Here is a 27,938-nt window from a genome sequence, read left to right as displayed (position 1 = left end):
GATTATATTATGTGTTTTTCTTTTTGTATTTTTTTCTGCTTTGTCTGGCACATTTTGGATACCCCATCAGGGTTTTTTCTTCGGATTTGGAGCGTATTTGAATAGTCTCACACATGTTGCAGTTGACTTTATTCCTTTTCAAAGAAAGTGATTGACACAAAACTAAAAAGGCAAAATTTCCCCATGAGGTGAAGGCAGCCAATTTGTCACTTGACTCAGGTCTGAATGAATGCACGGCTATAGTCAGTGATGGGTATTGCAAGAGCGTTTGTAAAAAAGGACGTCTAAATCTATAAAATGGAAATTGGTTTTCTTTTGCCTGCTGTATTTGGAGAGGGTAGGAGAAGACGAGACACTGTGAAGTACATTGAGCATTACAAATTCATGTACATGTGCTATCAAAATGTCATTTATAGTTTGAAGTAATACAAGCAGTACACTTTCTTTGTTCTGAGATTCAACCCACTCATTCAAAACTAGAATTTGATATTCTGCCTATAAATGGGAAGATTTGGATAAATATTCGATGGAGACACCGTGTCTTTTAAAACGTTGAATTAACGTATCCCTAAGCCGATGAATGATAGACACTCGCCTTTTCATGGGAAGGTTGCCTGTTCGAATTGAAATCCTATTGGAGGATCTTCCTTTTTTTCCGTGGTATTGGGGTTCCAATATATTCTGTCTGACACATTTGATCAAAAATAGACTCCTGAATCATGAAGCCAGATCTTGGTATTACTTCTCTCACTATTAACCAATAACGAGCATTATAAAAATTACTATTCTAGGTTCTCTGAAACGTGTTGAGAAATCCAAATCAATTCTATGATATATTTCAGAGAATGGCACCATGGGTTGTGTGTACAGTACCACATCAGGTGACACGAGATACCTTACTCTCTACAACAGAGACGAGACGTTTACCAATGGAACCACTTACATGTTTACATGCATGGTAAATTTTAGAAAATAATAAGTAATCATTTATCATTCCTGATAATCAAAATTTTGAATTCACTGTATAAACTACATCCGTCACATCGAACTCTCCCTCTTTTTCCTCTCTCTCTTTTCTCTCTCTCTCTCTCTCTCTCTCTCTCTCTCTGATACATAAGCACTTGTCACACACAGAGGAAGACTAAATAGGTAGATAGATAAATAGATAGATGGGTAGATAGACAAACAATAAACTTTTCAGGCAGGCTAATTTTTGGTTCAATTTTTGTCGTATTTTTACTGCTTGATCTGATACACCCCGTTTAATATTACAATCTTCAGGACAGCTTGCTTAATTTTCAGCTCTTGCCTGGGTTCAGTGCCAAATTGATTCTTGTTTTATTTATTTGTTTACTTCAGCGCCAGACAATCATAAGCACTAGATACGACATAAAGGAATTTGACATTTCGAGTCATTAATGGCATTTATATTCGTTATTTTGATTTTGCGTTGTCACCGTATTTTTGCTGCTTTTATTCTTGGTGCTTCATTTTTTAGTTATCTTACTTTCATTTTCAAGGCGTCGTCCTATTTAAACACATTTAGATTTTCCAAGTTACCTTTATTACTTATACAGTAAGAATCCTGATAAAGCCAACACTTAAATTAGAAACGTTGGTTAAAAATAATAAATTAAAATTAAATAAAATTGAACTTTATATAGCGAAATATCCACTGAATGTGCTCAGAGCGCTTTACAAGGGGTCCCTGGTCAATAGCAACATTTAACATGTAGGACGGGACATGCCGCCTGTTAGGCGATATTACAATTTTTCGGACAAAGACAACGCTGTCAACGGCCAGGTAATCATTTTACACCTGAGTACGGTGAGAGAAAGTGAGTAAAGCGCCTTTTCCAAGGACTCAACTATGCGCCGAGCGCGAGGCTCGAACCCAGGACCTTTCGATCCGAAAGCGAGTGTCATACCACTAGACCACATAGGTTGACTTTAAACAAGTTTGACTTTATCCATTATCAATGGAACACACGACTTAGATAAAGAACGTACAATTTGGGTCCAACCAACAAGAGGCGTTAACTTTAAGCATTGATTGACTTTAATAGTGTTGACCTTTTTGTTCATACCATGTGCGGATTCCACTGTAGTATCGTCTGTGACTTAATTCTTATTTAGTATCTTCATCTATTCTTACCTACTTATTATCCAGGCATACACAGTGTCTGGTTCAACTAATCTTCAGTTTTCCCAAACACCATACGGTTGTCATAAGAGTCAATCTCCTACTAATGTGACAACAGACGAGGGATTGACGTTTGAGTTCGACTCCATCGGTAGGTTTATGATTACCACTGCATTTCATGGGACTTAAAACATAGAAAATCTTTCAAATGCAAATAGAATTGAAGAAGACTGTTAGGTTATAAGGCAATATTTGTTCAGTTGTGTAAAATGCACTCCGATTTTTAAAAATGACTCAACAGACTGTTTTGTTTGTTTTGTTTTTCTTTTTTTTGTTTAAATTATCTATTTATTATTAGTTTTTGAAAGTATGTTTTTGTAAGGATAATCTATGCTGGTGGTAACACTAGCTTACTTGTAATGAGAAAATTATCTTTATATTGAATAATAGAAATTCTACAACAGTGATGAAAGTATTATTTTTTTAAAGATAGATTTAGATCTTCTTTTTTTTGGTCAATTTTCATGCACCTCAGTTTTAATGAGCGCAATAAAATCAAACTCCTGATACCACATTTTCACGAGAGGGAAACGGATTAAAACATAATAATAAGGAATTTAACTATCTCCAACTTTAAGAGAATTTGTAGAAGAATGTTCCTTCTTATATTAAATATACTCACTAAGCAACTACAAATAACACATGGTATAAATCATTCTTATGGTGAACATATCATATTGCATCAAAATGAAGTGACAGGAGAAATCGTGATCAGTAATCTCTTTTTGTCTACTCTTTCTGTCAATTCCAGGTAGCTGTCGTAAGTATGACATTTAGTCTTCCATGACATCCCATTTTAATCATTGAGTGTTAAGTCAAGATTGAAATAGTTCTTCCTCGGATTTCTCAAAGTATCTGGTTTATAAAAAATTCCGGTTTTTATGGAGAAGTTTGCCTTATGGTTATCCTATATGTCTTTAGATTGGTAAGTCGTCGATGTCCAGCTACGATTAAATAAATCACGAATGACATTGGAGCTATTGAGGCTTTGTTCAATCTTCGATAGTATTTAATAGTTTTTCAGAGTGATAAAGCCCAAAGGCTCGGAGGGCACCCTGACAGTAGCAACTGCTTGTTGGCATTTTGATAGGACGCTAGTTTACAGTTCAGAAACTATTTGATTTGATTACTTGTATTTTTCTTATATTTTGAGCTTTTATATAGAGCAATATCTATTAAACGTAATCAGTGCTCTTTACAAAGGGTCCCTTACCAACAGCAACATGTAACATGTAGAAAGAGATATGCGCATGACGCCTGTAAGGCAATATTATTTTTTTCCGGCAGAGACAACGCTGTTAAAGACCAGGTACTCAAATTGCACATGAGTACGGTGAGAGAATGTGAGTAAAGAGCCTTTTCCAAGTACTCAACTATGCGTCAAGCGAGGCTCAAACCCAGGACATTCCGATCCGAAAGCGAGTCTTACCACTAGACCACATAGCCGCACGTCTCTTTGTACGTCTTTGCGACATTTGCGGCGCTTAGTGTCACATCAGTGACAAATGCTTTGGTTTGATCCATCAGATATAACTACTTGATTGGAATAACGTTTTTTTTTTAAAACTTGAACGCAATATTTACTAAACATGCTCAAATCGCTTACATGTGGTTCCCTAGACTACAGTAACAGTTAACATATTGGATCTGTAAGGCGATATTACATTTTTTTCCAACACAGACAATGCAGTTTATGGCTTGGTACTTCTCTTACACCTGCGAGAGAATGTGACTTAAGAGCTTTTTCAAAAGACTCAACTAACTATGCGCCACTCCGAGAGAGAGAGAGAGAGAGAGAGAGAGAGAGAGAGAGAGAGAGAGAGAGAGAGAGAGAGAGAGAGAGAGAGAGAGAGAGAGAGAGAGAGAGATAGAGAGAAACGAATCCAGGACCTTTCGGTTCCAATGGGTTTCATGCTACAAGAGAACCCATTTTATCAAAAGGTTTTACCACGACTTTAATCCTAAAATACATAGACCATGATAAACATAATAGCGATAGCATGTTATTATTTTCTTGAAAATGAGTGAAACAAGAAAGAGTGTTAAACTTCGACATTCTAAGGGAGATAACCTTATTTACTTTCTCTTTAACTCTTATATTGTCAGCTACAAGTGATGAATTCCCTTGGATTTACATCGTAATTGGCTTAGCAGCCTTATTAGCTTTAATCGTCCTGATCGTGATTATATGGTGCTGTTGCTGTAGAAGAAAGAGGGCGGCAAAGAAAGGAGATGAAGAGAAGATTACAGACGATGTGTCGGAGGAATCAAAAAGTTCAATTGATAATGAGGAAGACAGCCCCAAAAAGCCTCCTTTGAAGAAGCTGATGGATGTTTTTACCGTGGGCAAGAATAAAAAAGCGCGTGTTCGTGAGCTCGAAAAGTCAAAGTTGAAGCACAGAAAAGGTCAAGGTGGAGCTGAGGAAAGCTTTGATTCCGGTGTCACGGTAAGATGTTGTTGTTGTTGTTGTTATTGTTGTTGTTGTTGTTGGTGGTGGTGGTGGTGGTGGTGTCGTTGAGGATAATGGTGGTGGGTTTGATGATGCCGATGATCATGATTATTAACATCATCATCGTCATTGTCGTCATCGTCTTCAACATTATTATTATTATTATTATTATTATTATTATTATTATTATTATTATTATTATTATTATTATTATTATATTATTATTATTTCTATTATTATTATTATATTATTATTATTATTATTATTATTATTATTATTATTATTATTATTATTATTATTATTATTATTATTATTATTTCATTTCCAAATGAGGATGTTGAGATGATCACTTTGCTGGGCAAGAAAAGATAAAGTGAGAAATGAACGAATTCGAATGTTGACTGAAGTGAAGAATGTATCAATAAAGATGAGAGAAGATAGATTGGAATGGTTCGGCGAGAGATGTAGTACGTGGGAAGAAAAGTATTGGACTTACAATTGGCGGGAAAGAGGAAAAAGTGACGCCCAAAGACTAGATGGTTTGATAAGGTAAAACGATATGAAGGAACTGGGCCTGGAGGAAGATGATGCTCTGAACCGAGCTGCATGGAGATGCGGCATTCATTATGGCAACCCTGCAAAATGCGGGATAAGCTGAAAGAAGATGACGATTATTATTATTATTATTATTATTATTATTATTATTATTATTATTATTATTATTATTATTATTATTATTATTATTATTATCAATATCATTATCATTACTGTTATTATCTTATAATCAGGGAGTGGATGAATGTGAAGTGGCAGGAAAATCTCACAAACGAAAGAGAAAAAGGAGAAGGAGGAAAAGACGTAAGAGGATGCGAGAGGACGGGACAGAGGTTTGTTGATGTAGAATGAGTAAAATGGAATTCTTTTTATTTCATCATATATGACTTTTGATAGCTGAGGTACTGAACAATAATATTGAATTATGATATATATCTTAAGCTACAAAATGTCCTAATTATAATTGCTAGAGTCATAAAACAGGGCCAGAAAAGACACAATGTATAAAATACAGTCAAGTAGATTTGTGGAGATCTTTGATGCCATAAAATTTTAATTTTGCCGATTGAGGATGGGCACCCCTCCCTGTTTTTAAAAAAATCTCTCATGACTTCTGAGTTTTATAAGATTCTTCACCCCCCCCCCCCCCCCGCCATAGTCAATTTGGATATGCAAATTAAACAAAGAAGTTCCATGTTGAACGACAATATTTGTATTTCCCAAAGGACAAAAGTTTATACGCTTTTAAGCATTTAAAAGAAGACTTCTTGTAAATCCCTCTTCATGTCTAGGATATTATTTCGTTTGCTGTGTGCGTTTTATCTAGAAATAAAAGTCAAGTGATTTATAAAATAGTCCGTGACAAATTGGATGGATGGTGATGGTCGGAATGCTCTAGTCCCGCCACTGTGTCCTAGGGCAAAGTCCTATACAAAATTACCCCACTCGACTCGGGTGCAAATGCTTACCTACGATATAGGCAAGGACGGATATTGCTTGTACCAAAAATATGCCTTACCGTATGAAAAGAAAATTTAGTTAATGGGGACTTCTCGCTGAATAAATAAAGAATAATAAGGTTCATGTAACATAGTGAAATGACCTATATAAATATTCAATTAGCTATAAATATTGCAAGAACCTCAATCCGTGATTTGATTTCATCTTTTTTTTTTAATATTTCATCCTAAAATTATATTATAGTTTCCAAATCCTTTTGTAGGAATATGTGTCGACCGATGACGATGATTACGAGGACGACGAATACGATGACGAAGGCAGCTGCTCGGATTATTCGGATAGTTTCGAGTCGGACGAGTCTTACACGGACAGCGAAGGATTGGGTGGAAGTCATGTAAGAGGATTCATTTTATCTTTAAAAATACTTATTTAACAATACAAATAATTCTGCCATACTCTGGGAAAAAAATCATATTTTAAAATTTGGCCTGAAAACTCGTCCTTCAAACATCGATCGATTTAAATGACCCTCATCTTGGAAAAGAAAAACCTCTCAAACCTGGGACTTCGCGAATGTTGTGGTCCCAGGTTTGAGAGTTTTTTTTGCCAAGATTAGGGTATTTCGATATTTGAAGGGCGAGTTTTCTGGCCAAATTTTAAAATATTGGGTTTTTCCAGTGTACGGCAGAATTCTCCCTGGGCTTTTAGATAGAAATCATCTGCAAACTTTTGCATTTTATTACATTTCAGTTTGCTAGTTCTCTCTTCAATTTATATCAGTTCATCACTGTTTCTAAGTCTTTGTGTTCTTTGTCTTTTTTTCACAAGATAATACAGATGGAACAAATTTAACGCCTTTGTATTACATTTAGAAGCCACTTTAATGATTAGTTCTCACCAGATTTTTATCAATTAGACTATAAAAGTTTAAGGTTACACATAGTTTTGTGTGATGATACGTTATATCCGACTGGCAGATGTTGTGAGCTTTTTTACCAAAACGCTTAGAATCAAAATATTCTACTTTTATTTTTGAGATTCTTGTTGTATCTTTTTTCTGCATTATGATTATTCCTCTGATTTTTGTGGGGGGGGGGGGGGTTGTGTGTGTTTGTTGTTTTTTTTTTTATTTGGGCTATTGTTTTCCCAATTTTGAATCCGATAGTAAAATGACTATTTTTATAACGGGATAGCAAATATGTAAAAAGTAGTGTGGATAGGACAGTCAATACTTTCCAATTTATTTTTTAAAACGAAATTTAATCGAACGATTTGAAAGATGTATGTTGGAAAAAATTAAGGGGATTTTAAATAGTTTACAAATAAGACAGCAGAAGTCTTAAAAGGTAAGTGAAGCAAATTTAATTTTGGTAATATGCATCAAGAAAAGGTTTATGGTTAAAAGAATGTAATCAATGCAGCCAATAACTATCTAACATTCCCTATCTATTAACGTTTATGCAACTCTTTATTACGAGGAATGAATGGCGTGTCATTATAAACATTATGAAAGTGAAAATATCATACAATGTCCAGTTATAGACCAAGGCATTCGTGCTTCACGGTTGAAAGGAAGCCTATAAAGTATCGTATTTTTTTATTAAATCTCAAAGAATCAATGTGTGCTTCTATATTCACTTTTTTAAAAGTTCAAACAACATTCAGGAGTTATTTCAAAGTAGATGTGTTTATGTTGGTTTCAATGTTGCATTATAATTTGGCTGAAAATTGACCGTGAAAGAATAAATTAAATAGGGTTTGACTATTAACCAGTTTACTGCTGCACGTAGAGGACAAACACTCATTTTATTGGCCAAAAAACTCTTCTTTCAAATATTGATCGAATTAAACGACCCTCATCTTTGCAAAAGCTCTCAAAACCTGGGACCTCGGTAAATTGATCAAAATTTATAGGACGATTTTTCTGGCCAAATTTTTAGATAAATGTGTCTTTCCAGAAAACCCCGGTTCTTAAGCAGTGTTAAAGATAGATGTATTAAAAGTAACTGAATTGATTTGCATTGATTTCCAAATAGGAATAAAATATTAAATATGCATTGATTTAATCAAGATAACTTGAGAATGCCTGTCTTTGGATATCCTTCAGTTCGGATATTTGTTTAAAACTATCATTATTTGATTGATGCAATGTGGTTGTATTAGATTCCTACAAATTTCTTTGACCTTACAATCTAGGGATGTGACCGCATTTTACGAATCTGTTTATTTTGAATTTTTAGTGAAATATGATTTTTCCTTCATGTCGCTGTACAATACGGTAATGTACTGAAATGTGAGTACAATACAAAACAGGTGAAAAATAGTTTATGGCACAAAAAATGCAACAAATTCTGAAATCATGACTGTTTCCTAGAAGAGATATCGTTTCTTCATTGACTGTGTTCAGGATCCTCAAGGAATCGTATTGACTTCACTGATGGTACTTAAAAGTAATAAATCAAATGCAATCTACAGCTCTAATCCAATTTAATACAAAATCTATAACATTTCAACTTAAAGTGGAAGAAAATTAACATTATGAAATCACATGAAAGATATTTATCTTATTCATCAAATATCCTCAAACAACTTGTAATGGAGATCAGCTAACAAGAATAACAAAGAAAGTCTATACCTACCATGATTATTTATTTTCTCTCCAATTCTTCCAAATTTATGCTGAGCAGTTTAGGGTGAAGGGATCAGATGTTATTTTGATTTTCCATGTTTTTACATCACCGATTAAGAGGAGTAAGTTGAAGTTTATGTAAGATTTTGCCAAGTCCAATATTGTTTAGAATGAATTTGTGGCAAAAAGTTATAAGTAGCTATCGCACATTTCATATCATTTATTATGCCCACAATTCTAGAAAGTATCATCCGAAGTTAAAACATTCATTTAGACCGTGGGAGATGCATTTAAAAGGGTTAAATCTTACTGTCTCTTCTATCCGGCTATCCTTTATATCAGTTGTCCCTTTCACTTTGTGGGCCAAAGAAGATTTTAAAATTTAAAAAAAAGAGTCCTTTCCACTAAACCTTTCAATCCCCTTTGGTTTGTTGTTCCTTCCTTGTAGATTCTATCCCTGATCTGAAATGGGAATATTTTGCTTTTCACCAAGGCCTTCTCTTCGATTCTTTGAAAAAGGGAAACAGCGACAAAGATATCTCTCTATTCAAAATATTTGCTTCATTGGCTATTTTAGTTATCATGAGGGTACTCATTTTAATGGAATGAATTGTTCCTGATTGAGTGGGAGTTGTAAATAATGTCTTTGTGTAAGGCTGGAGTGCTAATCACTACCAATCGCAAGTCAAGATAAGTTACGAAAGACTTGCGTATCTCTTGATCGTCCGATGGAGAAAAAAATAATAATTTGATGAGGTGTCTCAGAGAAATGCTCTTTATATCTATAACACCACATCGTTTTGTATCTTTCCGACAGAAAAAAGGCCATCTTGAAAAGAGCACGAAATCTAAAGCACACCAGTTGCACATAGCAAAAGCATGGGAGAAACGACAGAACAATCCAAGTTTGGTCAGGGTAGGTCATTATGTCAATCAAAATGAAATTTTAAAAATTAAATTGCGTTTTTTACACTCCCTTCTGCTATTAAGAAATCTGCCAACTATAAATTCCTGAATGTATGTACTTTTGCCCGAATATTATGTAGTTATATATATACACATACACACACACACACATATACACGTGTATATATATATATATATATATATATATATATATATATATATATATATATATATCCTTAAATGAACAATCTTTTTCTATTGAACATTCTAAAAATAAAATCTATGCGGTTTTTTTTATCACAGTAACTTTTTAAATTATGCAAATCGAGGACTAGAATTTTAAAGCATGATGTGACATTTTCTCTTTCTTAAAAGGATATAAATGAAGACAGGTATTTAAAAATCATTTTGAGCCAAACGTTTTGACCTTGAACTTACTTCACGAGTATTTTTTTAGTAACACGTATCTGGAGGGAAAATTTTCAATTTTTTAAAGATGAAATAAACAAGATAAAACCAAATTCAAGTTGAATCTCATTTTCTGTATCAACAAATGCAAATACGACTAATGTCGCACATGCTGTGGTTTTTATCTAAATTTCTAGAATCACAACGAGAGCATGCTTTGTTTTTTGTGTTTTGTTTTTTAAAAAATGTATACGTATTTTCACTTTGTCCTGCATTATTTCCACAAATAACGTTGCTTTTTATCGTTTCTTATTTTCCACTTATTATATTATAACTGTTGTAGGCTAAGCCTACCTTCCTGATGAATGCCATCTTCACATTTTAAATCGCTTAAATGGCCTAAAAGTGTCACAAACATAACATTTCTTGACCTATGCAAAACTAATTCGATCTCATTGTTTCATAATAAAACGCCATATTATTTACAATCACCAGTCCACAGGATCCCCATCCAAAGGGAGAGAAGATGGTGAGACACGAGTGGAAGGCGAATACAATCCCGATATGGACTTGCTCCCAGGGGAAATTGTGCCCATTGCCAGCGTCCTGTCCAAAGGAAGTCCATTTAGAGGCAGGGACAAGCAGAGCAGTAGGATGTCATCAGCCAGGTTTGTTCAGCCAGTGCTTTTTATTAGGATTTTGGAAATATAAGTGTCTAAATAATCTAACCACAATGATTTCCCTTGAAAAAAAATAATTATAAAAAGCTTTAAATTTGCTGTGTTCAATTATTAATTGGGCATGGGCACTGATTAAATGATAATGAACATGACGATGATGATGATGATGATGATGATGATGATGATGATGATGATGATGATGATGATGATGATGGTGGTGGTGGTGGTGGTGTGATGGTGGTGGTTGTGGTGATAACATCAATAATAATGATGATATTAATAACAATAATAATGATAAACCAATTCTATAGTATCCCAACTCCTTAAAGTCTTGCACTAATGTGCAATTTTGTGCTGCTGATCAAAGGGAGCTCCGTATTTTGAGGGCTCCATTGAATATGCTACGTGTGATATATTTTTCTCTCGAATCAGTCGATGAGTTGAGTTTGCGAGATTAATGTAACAAACTTTTAAGAGGGATCGGGGATATTCGGAAGCTTGACAATGAATAATAATAATAATAATAATAATAATAATAATAATAATAATAATAATGCTGAAAACTTATATAGCGCTATAACTCCGAGACACCAGACTCTAAGCGCTGAAGACGATTTATTTTGTTACCAAACACTAATGAATATCTAATTATGTAAGCTTTTAGAGATTACGATATAATTTTACAAAATGAAAAAGTAAATGGAGAATTAATATTAGAGAAACAATTAACAAACTAATTAAATGATACTTGATTTTTCGAAAGTTGTAAACGATTGAGCAATTACGAAACTCAATATACCGGTATCTAGTCGTGTCTGGTGAAGTTCTTAAATTATACCACGTAAACTACATACGGTCAAATAACCTGATTACATTATTGTTTGGAAAATGAATGGAAATAGAGGAAGTCCCAAGTTTGAAAGTTTTTGCTAAGACGAGGGTCATTTAAATCGATCGATATTTGAAGGACGAGTTTTCTGGCCAAATTTCTAAATATGTATCACATAATCAAACCTTGGACTTTTTGTTGTTACTCATCATCCAGGACAAATCTACGTTACATCCCATCCCCCACGAGGCAAAAGCCTAGTGTTGACGACAGGATCGAGGAGGCACGAGAACGATACTTGAACAACATCCCTCACCTTGAACTTTACATCGACTACAAAGAACAGCGAGAACAAATGGAAGGCGAGGGATTTTGGGATGACTTGGAAGAGAAAAAGACTGCTGATGCACTTTTTGTAAGTTGTTTTGAAAAGTCGCCCAGTCAAGAGAATATGAGAACCAAAAAAAAAAAAACAAAAAAAAAACAAACAATTATCGAGCAATATCAAGGGAAAATAAATAAATAAAGCACATATAACGTAATTCTTTACTTATCTATATCTACAATCATTATGGGAGAGAAAAAAACTCAAGACTTATACCATATATGTCATACAATTTTTTCGAAATTTTAAGATCTTAGCTGACAACACATTAAGTTTGTGCCTTTTCATGCGGATAGAATTTAATATTGAATTTATTATCCTCGCATATGTCTGATTTTCTGTTTTAAGTTCTAAGGCCCAAAGAATATGTTATTTCTGCGTTTATTTACAGAATTTTAAAGAATTAGATGAAAAGCTGGTGAAAATTGAAGCTGGAGATACAGAAGACAGTCTTGCAAATGATTCTACTGAAAAGGTGTGCCATGTATTGAATTGTCATTAAAAAATATAAATATTTGTCAAAATCACATTTGTTTCACTTTCAAGTTTCTATCATACACATAAAGTTATCTATATCATTGGGTTTGTTTTGGGTCTTGGCGTCTTTTAAACATCAGTAAACAAATGAACAAATAGATAAGTGGAATCTACTAAATCACGTGTCAAACGCTCGACCAACTGATATCTAGCCTTTGGTCTTATAGTATGATATAATATTATTTGGACATCTTGTCACAAAAATCAAGCAATATTAAGCATGGTCATTGGCCGGATTGTAGACAGAATCGTGGAAAAGTCTGGTCCTGGTGTTATGTCCTTGGGTAAGACACTAAACAGATATCACCCCACTCGACTCATGTGTAAATGAGTGCCTGGTGTTTTAAGAGTGTACAAAAAGACGTCTAATAGGCGACAGGTACTGTATGAAATGGATCCATGGTATGCCCGGCTGAGGAATATATTAAACATTTTGAAACGCACTAAGCATATTAAATACATAGAAATTAGGGGGCAGCGTGGCTCAGCGGTACAGTCTTTGCTTCGTACATAAAAGGTATTGAGTTCGATCACCCGCCGCTTCTCTGTATGGCCTTGAGCAAGTCACCTCGCCCTAGCTCAATTTGCGGCGCTGCACTGCGGCTGACGCCTGGGTTATTCCATTCTTCCCTTGGAATAGACCCCAAAGGCAAATTTCACCTATGGGATGAATAAAGGGATATTTATTTATTTATTTATTTGTTTTATTTTATTTTTATTTTTTATTTATTTAAACACGCTATATAAATATTCCTATTTATGTTTAGTGCTGTACGTCAGTTTTTAGTCGACATTTGTAACCTAAATCCTTCCAAACTTCAGACATCTATCCCGGGTACGATGTCCCGGCCTTCAACCACCACACGAAGAGATCAAGACCCAACCAGTATAGGGACACAATCTACAGCTCCTGTCGAAGACATCAACCAGGCACGTCCTACTAGTGCTCAAAACAACACGACACTCCCCTCGGCCTTTTTGGGCGCTTCAGACACAGACAAGGAATCTACAAAGGTAATTATTATATTTTCTTAAATTGAATATATATATATATATATATATATATATATATATAATGGAAATAAATTGAGCATTTATATAGCGCAATATCCACTTAACGTGCTCAATGCGCTTTACAAGGGGTCCCTGGTCAACAGCAACATTTAACATGTAGGACGAGACATGGCGCCTGTTAGGCGATATTACAATTTTTCGGACAAAGACAACGCTGTTAACGGCCAGGTACTCATTTTACACCTGAGTACGGTGAGAGAATGTGAGTAAAGAGTCTTTTCCAAGGACTCAACTATGCGCCGAGCGAGGCTCGAACCCAGGACCTTCCGATCCGAAAGCGAGTGTCATACCACTAGACCACATAGCCGCACAATACTATCTTTTTTTCGATATGCTCCCAAAGTGTTTCATATGTCAGACGGAGAAAAGAAAAAGACCCAATGGTGATCTCAATAAACAAAACAAACAAAACAAACAAAAATGAATATAACAGCTTAAAAAAAAAAGAACAAAATAATAAGCTCGAAAACCGGAAGACACCAATCAGTCACGTCCTGCAGGCGCTCAATACAACATAGATCTACTCCCAATGGCCTTTTTAGGCGCTTCAGACACAGACAAGGAATCTACAAAAGAAAGATATTATTTTCTGAAATTAAAAAATACAATCTCAAGTATAAGATAGAGAAGAAAAAAGACACTAAGATGAGTCTCAATAACAAAAAAGACATGCATCTTGAATTTTTAATAAGTTGTGAGCAAAGATGAATATAACAGCTTCAAAAAAGAACAAAATACCAATAACTTTTTCTTATGGCTCGAATTTACAAGATACTATATTATAGTTTATGAGACAAAATCAATGGAAACGATTACCCCGAATAGCTTTTGTATCAATAGGACAGTTAACCAGTTATTTGCCATACTTTAGAAAAAAAATTTGGCCAGAAAATTCGTTCTTCAAATGTCGATCAATTTAGATGACCCTCGTCTTGGCAATAACTCTCCAACCTGGGACTTCGCCATGTCCCAGGTTTAGGAGTCTTTGCCAAGATGAGGGTAATTTAAATCGATCGATATTTGAAGGACGGGTTTTCTGGTCGTTTATCCAGAGCCTGACAGTTAACTGGTTAAAAGACTGGGGAAAAGAGGGCTAGTTACTAAATTTTTTAAAAAGAAGAGAAATGAGCTTATATGTCGTGCAATATCCACTTAACGTTCAGAAAGCGCTTTACAAAGACCGACGGCTGCATATAACATGTAAAGCGAGACGTGACGCCTGTTATCTTGTTACAAGATATCGCTATTAACGACCGGGTACTCATTTTACACTTGAGTACGGTGAGAGAATGTGAGTAAAGTGCTTTTTCCATGGACGTAACTATGGGTTGAGTGAGGCTCCAACCCAGGACCTTTCGATCCGAAAGCGAGTATATTCCCACATACCGCATGCTATGAATCACAAATGGAAAGAATGCCTGATTTGTCTTGAGTGGTAGCTCCGTGACAAAGAGCAATGTCAATATTTTTACAGTAGATTACCGTTGACGGTGCCGCATGAATCCTTACAAATATATCTTACGTCAAATTCCATGCAGTGGGCAATGCTAGGCATTTGTGACTTATCGTAACAAAACGCTATTATGTCAGAGCTATTAGATGTTTAATAGTGAGTTTAATTTGAGTAGAAATAAATGTCTTCAGTGAGGAATGCGATTTTTGTTTCTACAAATTCAAAAAAACGTAAATTTCCTTTTTCAAACTGTTATACTCAAATTTCTATATTATCTTCAATCCGATTATCAACATTTTGGTGCAATCGTTCACATTTTTTCTAAACATCCGTCGAGGGAGAAATATTTAATGGAACTAGAGTACCAGTTACAAACGCCTCTCGTCTAAATCCGATGTTAATAGTTAGAATATAAAATTATTTATAAAAATATATATATAACAGTTTCAGTATTTTAATATTTTGAAATTTACTAAGATTATCGTAAGATCAAAAGAGAAGAGAAATTCATGGAAAAGGATATTTGTAATACAAAGACTTGAAGTTGTCAAGAGTCATTTAATGTAAAAATCAAATATTTATGAATCTCTAAATGTATAACATTGGTAGAAAAAAGTGTAAGAATAAGAATGGTGTCAATGTTCTGGTCCTTGCAGAGTATATAATTGAGGGATACAATAAATTTGATGAGCACGTTATAGTAGACTTGAAAAAAAATAGGGTTTTCTTTAAAGATCTTTATATGTGTGGCTTAATTAGCTTGTGATGTGACACTCGGCTTCTGACCTGGATATCTCTGATTCGAGTACTGGACTTGATGCCGAAAAGTTTAGTCCTAGAAAAGGCCTGTTTACTCACATTGACACACCATATAGAATTTAAAATGAGTACCTGGTCAGTAAAAGCGTTTTCCCTATCTGAAAAATATGTTGTAGTGCTTTACAGTCACGTGTCTTGAACTACATGTTAATTGTTGCTGCTGGATGGGAGGCCGTTGAACACATTTAGTTCATATTGCTCTATAATAAAGCTAAAAAAAAACATTTTATAAATTTAACTGTTTTGAAAATCTACTCGAATTAAATGTATTATGTATGGAATTTAGATATAATTAATTCACGAATCTCTAGATTTCTCTTATGGGACAATTAATCAAACAATTTGTTATTGATATGCACTATATAAATCTACTATTATAAATATCTTTTCCTATCACATTTAGGGGAATCCTTTAGCTGTTATATACATGTACCTCTGGTATAATATGAGATAATGCAACACATCAATTGTGCCGATGCCACGAAATTGGACAAAGGATTTTTTTTCTATGTATTTCAAAATCATTTTAACAAATGAGGTGCAACTGACATACATAATCTGATCTCCCAAAATTGCTTTGGTCTCAATGGAAATACTCTAAGCCGGATAGAAAATACTGCCCATTGTACAAAAGTTAAAACTAGCGAACACTAATTCATTCACATTAGGTAAATTTTATGTTACGAATGGACAAAATACAGAGAATTGTAATTTCAGTAAGGACTGTATAATTAAGTCATTGGTCTTACTTTTATGGATTTTTTTATTCCATATCAATTAAAATGGAAAAGTTGATCATAATAAATCATAGATAGTCTAGGTCTTATTAGAGTATGTTAACTATTTGGCGTTTGTTTTAGATACCTTATTACTTTCCTTAACTACAATCTCTTTAGGTTTTCACTTGAAGCTCTAAGTATTCGAATATTTTGTGAATTATTATCTCCTCCTCCCCGTCCTTACCCCAAAACGTCTTTAGCTCTTCTTCTTCTTCTTCTTCTTCTTCTTCTTCTTCTTCTTCTTCTTCTTCTTCTTGTCCTCCTCCTCCTACTACTCGTCCTTCTTCTCCCCCCCCCCTTTTTTTTTCCCTTCTCCTCTTCCTTCTCTTTCTCATCCTCCTCCTCCTCCTCCTCCTTCTTCTTCTTCTTCTTCTTCTTCTTCTTCTTCTTCTTCTTCTTCTTCTTCTTCTTCTTCTTCTTCTTCTACTTCTTCTTCTTCTATTCTTTACCCTTCTTGTGTACCTCTTTTATTTCGCAACCAATACCATCACGTATGTGACGAGCGCTGCACTGTGTTGAATGCTCTCGTCAAATTTTGAACTAACTGCTTAACGGTTGGTGCCGAAACTCTGATATCATCTGTCAAAGCGTTCCACTCTCTTGAGGACATGGATACATTTTGCCTTTGTATTGTGGGTGATTGTTCCATGTCACAGATGGGATGATAGTTTCACTTTTTGCATAACTTTTACTCCTTTTTTTATCTGGTGACATTACAAAGCCGGATCAAAATGACCAGTGTCCTCACTTACCCTGATCTGTCGTGCTTTGACAAAATACTTCTATCATTTTGGCTAGGAAACATTCAGTTAAATATCAATCAATATATCTGACCCCCAAAATGTCAAAAAAAAAGTCTTAAAACTGACACTTTTTGATGTCTCAGATTTTAGACAAGTTTGTGGTCATTTAAAAGAGCGATATTTTAGATATAACATTTCTGGACGAAATGAGAAAACATTTGTTCTGTCAAAGTATGGCAGTGACCCCCACCACATACAATAGAGTGATTTCCATACAATAAACCATGACCTCGACGTCACCCATTTCCCCGCTGGTTTGATCAGTGTTTGATTCATGCTTTACTGATTTCTTGATCCCCTAAAGCCAAAATCAAACTCAGAACGATAAGCTTTCATTTTCGGTGCGTAACTAGTCTAAGTATTATTTTAGCTCTTTCAGTGACTTCGCCCTGTTTTATGACACTGACTATTATGAGCACTGACCGTCAATAAATTTAATGGTCTTTTCTCAGTGTGATACTAATCGTTTATCAGGCAATGCCATATATTATTGTTAAATTATAAATTAGTATCTATGTAAACATCATTTTGTATACATGTATTACACAGTTCTTTTTATGTAGTGGAAATGACGCATATCAATGGCTAATTCTATTCTATTAACACTTTTTGTTCGTTTGATGACGGCGACAGTAGTTTGATGTTGTCAAAATCAAAATTGTATCGTGTCACGTATCTCCAGTCTGAATTACTTACGGATCATTAGGCACCACCAGCATTTAGTCTTAGGTGGTCATGAAACTGTCATGAAAAAGAAAAAGGATAAGATTCCAGTCAGTTGACAAAACGTCTCAAATGTATTCCTGAAATGAAGGACACAACTGAGAAATCTAATATAAATGAAGCGCCCTTTCTTTATTTATTTCATTCTTATATTTTTCAGTGCTTTGTTTTTATTATTTTTTTACATTTCCTTTGTGATTCTTAGCTAAAAATATCAATTTTTTCTGTCAATGAGAAAATCTAGATGGGATGTAATTTTATAATTAATCAAAGTTATGATTTTACATTCTAAAAATCTATCGTTTTTACATGTTCTGTGCTGGGGTAACGCCATTAACTGAAATATACTTTGACGTGCAAACGTCTCAAAGAATCAGATGTGTTTAATTTCTTTTAAATACATGAATTGAACTTTAATTGATTGAAAGAGTATTTTATCCACATTGTGGTGAAGAACCACACAATTGTCAACTTCATTTGCATTGTGTCAAAACGCGAAAGGTAGCAAAGATTACTATCTACGCAGAAGAAAAAAAAAGAAATATTATTTAAATCAAAATAATTTATATAAGTTTTTTTTCAGAAATCACTGCTAATTTTCAAACTATATAGCATTTAAGAAGTTGACGTAAACAGAATTGGGACGAAAATTGATTATATTATTGTTTTGAAATCTTACCAGGAAGCGTTGATCGTGAAAACAACTTACACTGGCTTGGTCCATAATGCTGAAAAATTTTATGTTGAATTTTTTAATCATGTTGTCCTAGAAAAGCAAAGTTACTTCATGAATTACTTCAAACTTTTGAAAATGACCACTAAGCTTGTCTATATCTAGAGGGTTTTTAATCCGCTATATTGTGCAATCGTTAATGAAGGGATAAATTTATGTTTTAATATGTTACACAACTATGATGTGCGCGCAGTATTCTATGTTATAGTTTTCACTAGAAAAAGTAAAATCAACTTTGCCATGATCACTCTCGTGTTTTGTTGGGAAAGAAGTTTGGACTTTTTTAGGATCTTTGTTTTAGCATATTGACATTAAACATGTACAATGGCATTGAGTTTAAAGATAAGACACCACCTCACAAATCTGACTTGGGATTATACTTAAAAATAGGTACATGTATTGATTTTCTTTTAAACTGTAAGGGACTTTTTGTAGTCCCGTCAAAGAAAAAATGCTTCGAGTCAGGTTTTAAGTGGTTCAAAATCCACTTAACGTGATTTTTTTCTTTTTGACTTTTTGTTTGGGTTTTTCATTTTGTTTTGATTTTCTTTATTGTTTTTTTTTGTTGTTGTTGTTGTTGTTTTTGTTTTTTTTTGTTTTGTTTTTTGTGGTTTTTTGATGAGGTTTTTTGGTCTAATAATCGACTGAGGTTTCGAAATCCTGTTCAGCATTTATGAGGAACCTATACTGGAAAAAATTAACCATTATCTCGCGTCAGTACTTCCCCTTTAAAATAATTCAAAATTTAACTTTCTTATCGCACACTGTTAGTTTAGGTTGTCGAGAGAAACAAACTTCTCTTTAATCTAACCCCTCAGTATTAAAATTTGAGGCACGCCACTACATTCCCTTTGCTTTAGTCTGATTCTTTCTAGACACTTTTAACAACCCGATAAAATTCAGTTGGAAGGAGAATAGTTAGCTTGTTAAAAATTGCATTGAGCTTTTCAATTCTTTCTTTGTAGAGAAATCGAAAGACCAACCTGTATTTCTATTAACTCTTTAGTCACTTTAATGAATAATATTGTTGACGCTTGAAAGGAAGTGTGAAACTTGTCGGCCTAAGATACTTGTTTATCAGTATGCCGTTTTGCAATCCGTCAAAAACATCCGTTGCTATCGGCATTTGAATCAAAGGGAAGATTTTTTTTTGTCCCAAAATCACGTTTGCAATAATGTGATCGTATGATCCAGCCTAAGTATCGTTTGCAAGAATCATAAGTTCAAGCACAATCCTAAACTTATAAATTGAACGCTCCTTCCTTGGAAGAATAATTTAGATTGGTCACCTGGTCACTCTGATCCCAATCCAGTACAAAAGCAATTTTGCCTGTTCCTTTTTACAGACAGTACTGTTATGGTGGACAAATAATGTTTATATGATAATGATACTACGAACAAATCTGTTGGGTTTTTTTACGCGACACTTAATCGGGCAGAAAAAGAACAAAGAAGTGAGTGATAATAATTTGGTTTTGCTTGAGTTAATTCATTTTTTATGATTTGTTTTTGTTTCGGGACAAATTATATATAGAATATATCGCTCCGCTTGATCAAATTTTCCTTTTTCTTTCACTACAAAGCAATTTTATTGAATATAACAATGTTATGGATATGTTTTCTTTGAAAACATATCCATAACAATAACCGGAATCGATATGTCCGCAGCCTTTGATACGATCGACAGAGGAAAACTTTTGGAGATATTAACAGACATAGTAGACGAAGACGAGCTCCGAATAATCCGATTTCTCCTCAGCAACACAAAGATACAACCAAGGATATACGGGGCCACAAAACAGACGCAGTTCGAAAGTAACATCGGGACCCCCAAGGAGATAGTCTGAGCCCGATTCTGTTCACAATATACTTAGAACACGCTCTGAAAGAAGTTCGAAAAGTCATTCCAAAACCAACGACTCATATTGAGAATGCAATCCCTAGAGAAATCGCCTATGCAGATGATGTCGATTTTATTGGATCAACACCAGCAAATATAGACATCATACAAAATACCCTCATGAAATATAACCTCCAAGTCAATGCCAATAAAACCGAATTTACAACAATATCGAGGAACAAAGATGAATGGAAAAGAACAAAGAAAGTCGGCTCACTAATTGGAGACACCGAGGATGTACAAAGAAGAAAACAGCTATCAAACGCCGCACTCAGTAAACTCACCAATGTATGGATTAGAGGTGACAAAATAAAGAGAAAAACCAAACTGAAACTGTACCGTGCTCTTGTAAAACCGGTACTTCTGTATAACTGCGGCACTTGGGCGTTGACAAAATCCAAAGAAGAACATCTGGATGCCTTCCATCGCACACAGCTAAGAAGGGTACTGGACATCAAATACCCAAAAAAGATCTCAAATGAATCACTCTATAAGATCACAAAAGAAAGACCAATCTCCCTTGACATTTTACAACAACGATGGCAACTTTTCGGTCACATACTACGCAGGGACAAAAACATACCAGCTAACCAAGCCATGTCGGGATACTTCCAAAAACACGGGAACCTTTTCAGAGGAAGACCGATCACAACACTCCCTGTGATCCTAAACAAAAACCTCACAACACTTGGACAAAGCATTAGTCTCATAACGGCAGGGGACCTTGAAAATCTGAGAACCCTAGCAGAGGACCGGCAATATTGGAGACACCTCACACAGGAAATACTGGAAACAGCCAAGGCGACCCGATCTTTCGGTCGAGACGCGAAAGGCATCTAAGTCAAGTAAGTCAGTAACAATGTTACAAATCATCCGTCAATGAGTGTCTACTAATATATCATAATTACTATTTACCTGGTGCCTTTCCCCTCCTAGATTGGGACGCTCGGCCGCTTCTTCTGTCCTCTGTCCTATATCCACCTTTCACGATCTTCTGTCATAGATCTTGGAAACAGAAGGTTTTATTTTGAGTTTGAACGTGTTTTAGATCTCTACGTAGCACAGTGTGAATTGTCGTTGTGTTCTTCTTTATAATTACCCTGTCTAAACATTGTGAAGTATGCGTTAATGGCTTTGTTTGTGGCTATTTCCTTGTCTCTTCTTAGTGCATACCAAAAACGTCTCAAACAGGCCTCTAAAATATAAAGAGAGAGATAATTTTCATTTACTGGTGTGCTCTATTATTGCTTATATTCAATAGATGTTGGACTTGAGGACTTTTTGTTTTCGTTGATTAAGGTGAGACCTATCAAGTTGCTCTTCGCTTCGTGTTAATGACAAGGTGCCACCGTTGTAAATAAGTTTAGACTTCACAAGGGCTTTGTATAAATTTATCTCTATATTGACTTTTATTCTGTTGCCCTGATCCAGACATTTATCAATTTATTGAGGGTGACGGTTGAGATTATTTATTCTTCTCTTGATATCACCTAAGTCCCCAATTAGTGAAGCTACTTTTGTTTTGATCTCCAGCCATTTTCTTTCATTTTTAGCAACGTGACAACTGTTTTTATTTTCTGCAATGACATCTAATATAGTTGATATTTTTGAAGGCTAAATTACTTATTATCCTAGTTTATGCCTATGAAGTCAACGTCGTCAGCGTGTCTTAATTCCAGTAGAAGCTCTTTTACGAGTTGTGAGTGAGTCTTGGGTAGGGATTTGTGCATTTGTTTTTAATGCATGCTCCATATAGAAGATAAGAAGGACTGGTTTTAACTGTGCCCTTGCTTAGATGTACCTATGTTATCGATGATGTTATTCTTATAAAATCATGAAGAGAGGTGCAAATTTATAGAAACGAGGGATTTCAAATTTGTGTGGCCGTAATACATTCCTCTGAATTCGAGTGAATGAAAAACAAAGTTGTTTATCATATCCTGGCTACGCTTAAATAAACACTGATATCTCTTGATATCGGTCTATCTGTTCGATAAAAATGATTAATAATCCCATTTCCTATGTAAAATGTGTAACTTGCATACATTTAAATGCATACAAAGATTAATTTCAATGTAAGTCAGTCTCTTGACCACCTATTAGGCTTCCCTCTGTATCTACGTGGTCTTGTGATATTATACTCGCCTTCAGACCTGCAGGCCCCTGGTTTGAGTCGCGCTGTGGAAAGCGCAACGTTTACTCATTGGAAAAGTATCTTTACTCGCCTTCATTGTACTAAGATGTAAAATGTGCATTTGTTCGTCGAAACATTGTGTTGCACGCGTCATTTCTCACCCTGTGAGCTGCTGTTGGCTTGGAATCCCTTGTAAAGTGTTTTGATCAAATTTGGTGGATGTTTATTATTTTACAATATAGCTAGCAGAAAAAGTACAGTACAGGAAAAGCAGAAATAGACCTTGGTGCTCAACTGTTGGTGTTATGGTACATGAGTGGTTCGTTGTTCTGACCGAGGTTGCCGTAGAGGAAACACAAGAGATTATTTGGCTGTAAAGGGTCCATGATCCAGTCTTTCCTTCCCTTTCCTCATTAATGTTGGGCTGTCTATCCTTGTCCGTTTTAAAAATATCGAATGCGAGTAACATAACGTGTTAAAACGAGAAATATTGTTAGGGCACAGATCAAACATAGCGTTTTACAAATAAGTATTCATATATATATATATATATATATATATACAACGTTTAGAAAACTTGAGGTACATGTCCACAATTGTCTACGTGCTGTCGTTTTTTTCTAAATGAGGCAGTGAATCCAATATGTCTTACAACGTCAATAATAGTTGTGCCTTTTTCTACTTTTGATCTTTACAATGGCCCATACAATAAGCTGTCAATCAGATAATTATAAATTCCCAGTGCAAAATAATTTGAAAAAATTATCTCACAAGTTTTGAATACGGTAATGTGTAATGGGAGAAATATAGTATCTGCAATGTAAGTCTTTTTATCAGCGCATTCCCAATAGATCCGATATCTCTAGTCTTCGTGCCGTCTCCGCCTTCAGAAACGGAACAGTAAGTAAAATAGAAATCAAGCTTATCAAAGGCAGACAGCGGAACGAAGTGACACCACTTGAGAGTTCTATACATACTAGGTATTGTCCGTAAGCAGGTGCAAATTAAAGTCGTCACTTGCACTGCTATCTTATAACCAAACAACCCTTGATTGCTTTTGTAATTGTGATATTGACTGAAGGCATTTCATTCTTTAAGGAAAAGATTATGTATTTATCTTATGCCATGTGTATATTATAGTATATTATGACAGGAGAATAAACAAGAATTCCCCAAGGGAAATTAAACGACACAACAAATCTATTGTGGTCAAGTTTTTCGATTTCAAGGATTGTGAAACATCCTTAATATGTTGGTGGATTAGGCGTTAAAAAATAGTACAAATGGTACAAATTCTTTACACTGGTTTTTCGAATTTTAAATAACATGTGTTTGTTATTCAAGCGCATTTCAATTTCTGATACTTGGAGCAAAGAGAAATGAAAATTAGACTGATATCTGATAAATTATAGAAACGTAGAAAGAAATCAGAATTTGCCTGGAGAAACAATATTAAAAAGTGGACAGCTACCATATAAAGCAATTTTTAAAAATAATACGACAGCATATGGTGCGTCCAAATCTAAACAGCTTACTTAATGTTTTTAGTCTTAATCCATGAATGTCCTTTGCTTCACTTTTGTGATGTGTTAAATGATTGAGTAAGCAATCTATTTTACAACCGACGTTATAAGAATGGTGGAGTTTTGTTAATAGAGAATTATTCTTGATATATATAATGGATCTATGATGCAAGTGATTGGATATAACTCATTCAAGGGTATATTGTGGTGAAAGAACTTTTTATATTGATTCTCATGCGTAACAGTATCTTGTAAATCCTAGATTCACGTGTTATTAGTTATAATTTCATTCTAAAATGGAGACCCAAACGAATGAAAAAACCGTGACATTTAAAAGTGTGAGAAACACATACAAGTATATAGAAGAGTTCCTTGGAGCTCATAAAACTCGTAACCTCTCAGAACCGAGAAAGTCGGTCGATCTGGAAAAGATGTTTTTTGGAGAACATAGTGACAGTGATGGAGATGAGAGTGAAGTTACCACTACTAATAGTGAAAAAAGGGACGATGATAAGAATGATAAAGATGGCGATTCTAGCAGTCAACGATCCTCTGAAGCTGAGACTAAGGGTAAAAGTCATGGGACTTCACGATGTGTAAGGTTCTCTTGAATTTCATTCTCATGATGTATGGCGCTGTGTATTCTAACAAGAACATTTTTAAACCTTTGCCAGGGCAATGTTATGTCAGAATCTATCGATCATAATTGTGTCCAAAGTACCATACCTGAGGCTTCCTTGAGGACCTGAGGATCAAAGGTTACACTTTTTGACAAGTTAGGACACATCATAATCGGTCGATATTTGACATAAACATTTTCTGGCCAATATTTTTAAAAGTATGTATTGTCCGTGGAGGGCAGTGTGATATTTCTGGAATAAGGGTTATTGGCTAATACTATAATACATAACTAGGAGGTTTGGCGGTATAGGAGAACGTTTTTGTTTGCACCCTTTATCAATCTTTAGAAAGTATTGTGTACTCGTTATAGTTTGTTCTTAACATAATGTTCAGATGCTCACATGTGTATTTTGTGTCTGCAAATTTGTATTGTGTACGTGTTTCTGTGTGATTATGTGTGTATGTATGAGAGATGGGGGTATGAGATAACAAGAGAGAGAGAGAGAGAGAGAGAGAGAGAGAGAGAGAGAGGCTTACTGTTGTTGTGAAGGAAGAAAAGTAACAAAGGAACAAAGAGATGATGTAAAAAAAAGCAGAAAAAAGAAACGAGACAAGATAAAACTTAATTTGGTGTGTGAAATGAAATCAATTAAATTGACAATTATGCCAACCGTTTTATCTGTTGCATTAATTAAGAGCTCAATGATATGTATCATTTAGCATGCGTTTATATCGTTGTTGTTGTTGTTCTTCTTCTTCTTCCTCTTCTTCTTCTTTTTCTTCTTCTTCTTCTTCTTCTTCTTCTTCTTCTTCTTCTTCTTCTTCTTCTTCTTCTTCTTCTTCTTCTTCTTCTTCGTCTTCTTCTTCTTATATGGTCAGAGATTAACATTCATTATGATGTCGTTTTTGTGTGTGTTTTAATGTGTTCATTTAAGTCTTCAACGTTTTTATTTTACTCTTTAGCGTCAGTTATTTATATAAAACATATTGATATTATTCCAATCATTAAATTCATTGTATAATCCATTGCATATTATATTATGTTTAACACAAAGTATGTCTTTCTACGAAAACAGAAAAGTAGCTTAATTAAACTGTCTAACAGAATAGAAAAAAAAAAAGAATTCGTAATGTAGTATTCATAAATAATACCATCATACTCATATTATTGTAAGTAGTTATTCAAACATGTATCGAATTATGTCCTTTAGCATACTATAATGTTTGATTACTAACAATAGATTGCAATTTTTATATTAAATGAGCTTTGATTTGTTTACAAAAATATTATACAATATTATAAGTTATCACATACACTCCATATCGTTCTATTTAATACTAATAGCTTTAGATTAAACAAAACAATATCTATATGACCTACCGTTGTAATTTGCTAATATGTCTGGGTCAACGAGACGCTAAGAACTGAATGAGTTTGACCTAATATAGACAAACCCATCTTTTCATCATAGTGTTACCGATGCAATAATCAGATCTCATAATTTATTCACCTATCTACATATATTATTCCAATTCGTACCCATCAGCAAGATTGTAATTCATTGCTATCTACAGCACCGTTCCTAACCAAATAGCCTTCACATTTTTCAGACGGATAATAAAGAAAAAGAAACGAATAGTGATGAGGAATTTGAATCAAATATTGTAACAGAGTCTGACTCGGAATGTCCAATCGACATTCAAAGTCCCGCACCCCGGGAGGTACGTATTTATGTGTGTATTCCTTTTACAAGATTCTACAAAAGAAAAAAGAAAAACTTTTTGCATACTTCTTCCCACCATAAGTCACGTTGTGTGATCTATGTTGCACGAATGTTTCTTTCTTTTTAACTTTTGTGTTTTGAAAAATCACCTCTTCAATCATGATAAGCACCAATTTTCGTTGACAGTCACCTGCAGACAGATATATTGACATAGGTTCAATACATTTCATTGTTGATTTTTTCAATTTCAATGTGTGCTTTGGTGTATGCTTTTTAAACATCTTATTTCTTATTTCCCTTTTTTAAACTTATGTCTCTCGCCATTACTCGGTGTGTTTTCAATAAAACTTATCAACTCTTTGGTTTTATATTCATGCGTGCAGAATCAATCTGCTATTTCTCTCACTTCGTAAAATGCATTTTATTTCATAATGTTATCTATTACTGTGATTCTTACAATGCAGACATACCCTTTCCAGCAAAAAAGAACTCACCAATAAAATAAATTACAAAGTCAGTCCAACTAGCTATATTCATTTTTGATTAGATGATAAAAAGGGGCAGGAATTTTTATATAGACGTCTATTTGTAAAATCATATCCTAATAATTTCTTATCAACCTCTCCAAAAGTTATCAATTGAAAGTCGGTCAACAAAATAAGGTATTAGTATAAAATGCATAAACTCACCAACTTAGAGATTATAGACCAAAATAAAACTGCCAAAGTTAATTCAATCTGATCGATATTTCTAAGCCATTCCTTCAACATAACGGTAATCGATACCTAGGGCTGTTTCAGCATTGACAAGCGAAATCAATTTTCTCGATACATGTATTTATATAATGTATTGACAAATAGTCGATTTCATATTTCTTTGATAATTAGCAAAAATCAATGATCACATGTGCATTCATCATCATCATCATCATCATCATCATCATCATCATCATCATCATCATCATCATCATCATCGTCATCATCATTATTATCATATCTTTATCATGAAAATCATCATTATCATTTCATCATCATGATCACCATAATCGTTATCATCATTATCGTCCTCGTCAACTTCATCGTTCCGAGCAATCTGTTGTCTACATCCTCG

The 27,938-nt window shown here is 34.4% G+C and overlaps 2 protein-coding genes across 2 annotated transcripts in view; both read left to right on the top strand.

The window, feature by feature from the left end:
* LOC144971739 (uncharacterized) overlaps positions 1-27,938 on the top strand; it is an 86,202-nt gene that overhangs the window by 43,834 nt on the left and 14,430 nt on the right. The window contains exons 14-25 of the mRNA XM_078912813.1: positions 843-958; positions 2,171-2,294; positions 2,955-2,963; positions 4,310-4,650; positions 5,442-5,540; positions 6,431-6,562; positions 9,615-9,713; positions 10,607-10,779; positions 11,837-12,035; positions 12,397-12,480; positions 13,365-13,556; positions 26,716-26,826. Coding sequence (XP_078768939.1) covers positions 843-958; positions 2,171-2,294; positions 2,955-2,963; positions 4,310-4,650; positions 5,442-5,540; positions 6,431-6,562; positions 9,615-9,713; positions 10,607-10,779; positions 11,837-12,035; positions 12,397-12,480; positions 13,365-13,556; positions 26,716-26,826 — 1,679 coding nt within the window. The remainder of the gene's footprint in view (positions 1-842; positions 959-2,170; positions 2,295-2,954; positions 2,964-4,309; positions 4,651-5,441; positions 5,541-6,430; positions 6,563-9,614; positions 9,714-10,606; positions 10,780-11,836; positions 12,036-12,396; positions 12,481-13,364; positions 13,557-26,715; positions 26,827-27,938) is intronic.
* Positions 23,949-26,273, top strand: LOC144970360 (uncharacterized). The gene has a single exon (XM_078909921.1). The coding sequence runs from the start codon at positions 24,780-24,782 to the stop codon at positions 25,092-25,094; it is 315 nt and encodes a 104-aa protein (XP_078766047.1). The 5' UTR covers positions 23,949-24,779; the 3' UTR covers positions 25,095-26,273.

The sequence above is a fragment of the Berghia stephanieae genome, chromosome 4, assembly GCF_034508935.2.
Source record: "Berghia stephanieae isolate SIO BIC M18660-M18661 chromosome 4, UCSD_Bste_1.3, whole genome shotgun sequence".
NCBI lineage: Eukaryota > Metazoa > Mollusca > Gastropoda > Nudibranchia > Aeolidiidae > Berghia > Berghia stephanieae.
Note: the sequence above shows the minus strand (reverse complement) of the source record. Positions and strands in the feature narration are given on the sequence as shown.

Coding starts and splice junctions, on each gene's coding strand:
- LOC144970360 (XM_078909921.1), top strand. CDS start 24,780: ATGGAGACCCAAACGAATGAAAAAACCGTGACATTTAAAAGTGTGAGA.